Genomic DNA, 3142 nt, shown 5'->3' on the forward strand with positions numbered 1-3142 from the left:
TTTGCAACCACCTTAGCCTCTTTGGCTCCCCTTGCCTCTAGACTTGCCTCTTCCACATGTGTATGATTGTTGTTGTGAATCATTGGACAGTTGTTGTCTATAATTCTGATTTCCTTGTTGGCCGCCACCTTGGCCTTGACCATGATCTCTACCTCTACCTCTACCTGAAGTAGAGTAAAAGGCCTATTTCGATGTGTTCTTGCTTTGTGAATAAGAGTGCACACCTAGTGACTTTTCTTCTATTATCAGTATATAGACACTAAGTCTAAAAAATTGGAAATATTCCCTAACTACAATGGAGGTACTAAGTCTCAAAAATTGGGAATATTCCCTAACTACAATGGAGGTCTTGAATGGATTGTACTCTTTGCCAAGCTCATTCAAACAAACACTCACCAAATTATCATCTTCCATCGATACATTAATATAGACCCAAGGGATTCAACAATTCCCTTGATATTTAGAGCATACTCATTTTGATAGACATGCTTTTCTTTTCCATATTATGGAACTCTTATTTTAGCTTCAATTTTCTTGCCTTTGTGTTGGTCTCTAGAACATCTACACCAGGTTCTACCACGTAACTACTGGAGTGTTGGTCTTCTATATGTGTCTAGGTATCATCGTAAGTATGACACTAATTGAAAGCCAATACATGACTTTCCTTGCATCCTGATTCCAATCCTTGAATGCCTTTATGTGTGTTGCAGTGACATTCTCTTTGAACAACTCATGAGGCTCCTCATTGTCTCCTTTTCGACATGGTCCTGAGATCCTTTATCCATAAGGAAATTTGTCATTATGAACTTCCAGGCATGCAAAATGTTCTTATCCAGCTTCTCACTAACAATCAGATTGATTCTGCTCACCAAACATGTTTTCCTACAACAATAAAAAAAACTGCATTAGACAATTTTTGTATGCAACCTCGAACACAATAGTATCTTCTGTGACTACTACAACAGTACTTCATCACTACCTGTAGGTCAGTAGATCTCACCAAAGTACATCTACATACAAACAATGTAAATAATACATGTGCAAACACTATCTGCACTCCCAAAATACACTATTGCATCGCAACAACCAGATTTTGACCAGAGACAATTCTCAACCAGAACTTCCCAAACTGTCGAAAATACCTTGTAGTGACAGAAAGAAGACCGAAACACACTTGAAACATGATTTTGGCCATAAAAAAATAATTAAAAGTGCTTTGTAACAATTCTCCAAGATTTTGACACATTGCTCGTCATCCCAATCGTGCAAAATCCACTATTTAAAAAAAACGAGGAATTTCAAAAATCATAACTATACGATGTTGTCTAAAGAAGTTCCTTCCACCAATAATAGAGTGGATAAAAAGAGTTGAAGTAAAAGAAATTTTAATTTTTTTGTTGCTTCAGTATTGATCGAGGTGGATAAAAATTACCTTCATGAAAATAGTGTCAGCTCGGGGGATGCTCACGAACATGTCTCCTCCTACATCCTCTACGCCTGTTTAATGGGAGATCACCGAATGGATCTCACGATTAAATTTCAAGCTATTTTTATTTAGAAGAATTCAAATTACGTAAGCACAAAAATTAACACCCGAAAGGAAAGCATTACTATCTTAATGACTAATTCAGTATTATTGGAATAACCTTAAATTTAGGCTAGCAAAACACACACAGTAATAAAAATTGAGGGCTAGAGCTCTTGACCAGGGTACTCGGGCGCAGCTGCAATCACATGAGGCTGATCGAAATTGATGCCTTTAATGTGGGGGTGCTTAGAGATAATCATGCTTAAGCAGGATCCAGATCCGCCACCCACGTCTACAAGCCTATTCACACCATGGTCCATGGTCGAAGCCATGGTAGGACGTCGTGGTGGTTTGAAGCAGTGCGCGCATGAGAAGCTTTGACTGGTGTGCCATTGCACGGTCGAAGAGCTCGCGGAATCTCACATCCTGTTGGCCGTAGAGGAAAATATGTTTGCCATGGGCTTTGGTGAAAGGGCTTCCTCCATCGAGGACTGCCTCTTTCAAGGGATGCCAAGCTTGCATTAACACCTCGTCTTGCAACAGGAGCAGCAGTGGAGCCAGGGATGCGCCCCCACCTTCGTTCATCACAAAATGCTTGCTCACTGAGTTGAGCCCATACTTGCTTACAGCCTTGCCATATTGATCAACGCTTGTTTCTGGAGATGATGATGATGCTGTGAGAACTCTATGGCTTGCCAGTACCCTTAGAATGCGATCTAGTGAGATTGCAGCCTTTGCAGGATTGGAGACGGCAGTCGACGAATCGTTGATGATGATGCCAGACATTATTTGGGCTGCTGATAATCCTTCTTCTGCACCGTTCTTGGCCAGTATCTCCATCACGTTCAAGTTTATTGCAGCTTTTAAGGCCATGGGCAGACACAGCGAGCTCAGCTCGATAACTCGTAACCATGCTGGATCTTCAACTCCGCCTAGAGATTGCTGAGCCACAGCGCAGCTCGTCTCGACCATTGTGTGTGTACTGCGGCGGGGGTGCAGGGTGACTGCTTGGTTGAACGCAATTAAGGGTTGTATGATTCTTATGAATTAAACAGGCGGGCTTTTCATCTAAACGTGGAAACTATGCGCTCGGAAACCCTGTCTTTTTTCCATCCAAACAACTGGCGACGTGAAAAACTTCTTTCACCACTGGCGACGTGAAAGAAGGGCACGGTTGGAGTGTGTGAACCAGTTTTCATCGGTTGTCCTCGTCAAGACAACGTCAAGACAACGTTAACCTTTAGCTATTTTTCTTCAATTTCCGTCGGTGAAAAATACACTACTAGGCACATAAATGTTAAATTTTCATCGGTTGTCCTCTTGAAGGCAACGTTTACCTTTACCCATTTTTCTTTTAATTTCACTGGGTGAAAAATACACCAAAGGCATCCTCATTTGATGCATTATTGAAAGTGCTGAAGTGACTATGCAATAAGTACAATTCATTTTCGAGAATTCAACATGACACCTAAAAACAACTATTGATACATACTTTTGAGCAATTGATTTTTGACAACTCAACATGAAAACACGTCAAGACAACTACTGATACAAACGTTTGAGCAACAAGGGGTGAATGCAACGTTTCATCTGTTGTCCTCTTGAAGGCCACGT

At 41.1% G+C, this 3142-nt stretch overlaps 1 protein-coding gene across 1 annotated transcript; it reads right to left on the reverse strand.

The window, feature by feature from the left end:
* Positions 1 to 380: 380 nt before the first annotated feature.
* Positions 381 to 2686, reverse strand: LOC147635309 (flavone 3'-O-methyltransferase 1-like). Its single transcript, XM_086802542.1, has 3 exons — positions 1707 to 2686; positions 1433 to 1497; positions 381 to 882 (listed from the first exon to the last, which is right to left on the reverse strand). Exon 1 carries the CDS (start codon positions 2498 to 2500, stop codon positions 1829 to 1831), a length of 672 nt encoding a protein of 223 aa, XP_086658668.1. The 5' UTR covers positions 2501 to 2686; the 3' UTR covers positions 381 to 882; positions 1433 to 1497; positions 1707 to 1828.
* Positions 2687 to 3142: the final 456 nt, after the last annotated feature.

The sequence above is a fragment of the Cibotium barometz genome, chromosome 9 (genome assembly GCF_041138505.1).
Source record: "Cibotium barometz isolate CiBa-2024 chromosome 9, ASM4113850v1, whole genome shotgun sequence".
Taxonomy (NCBI): domain Eukaryota; kingdom Viridiplantae; phylum Streptophyta; class Polypodiopsida; order Cyatheales; family Cibotiaceae; genus Cibotium; species Cibotium barometz.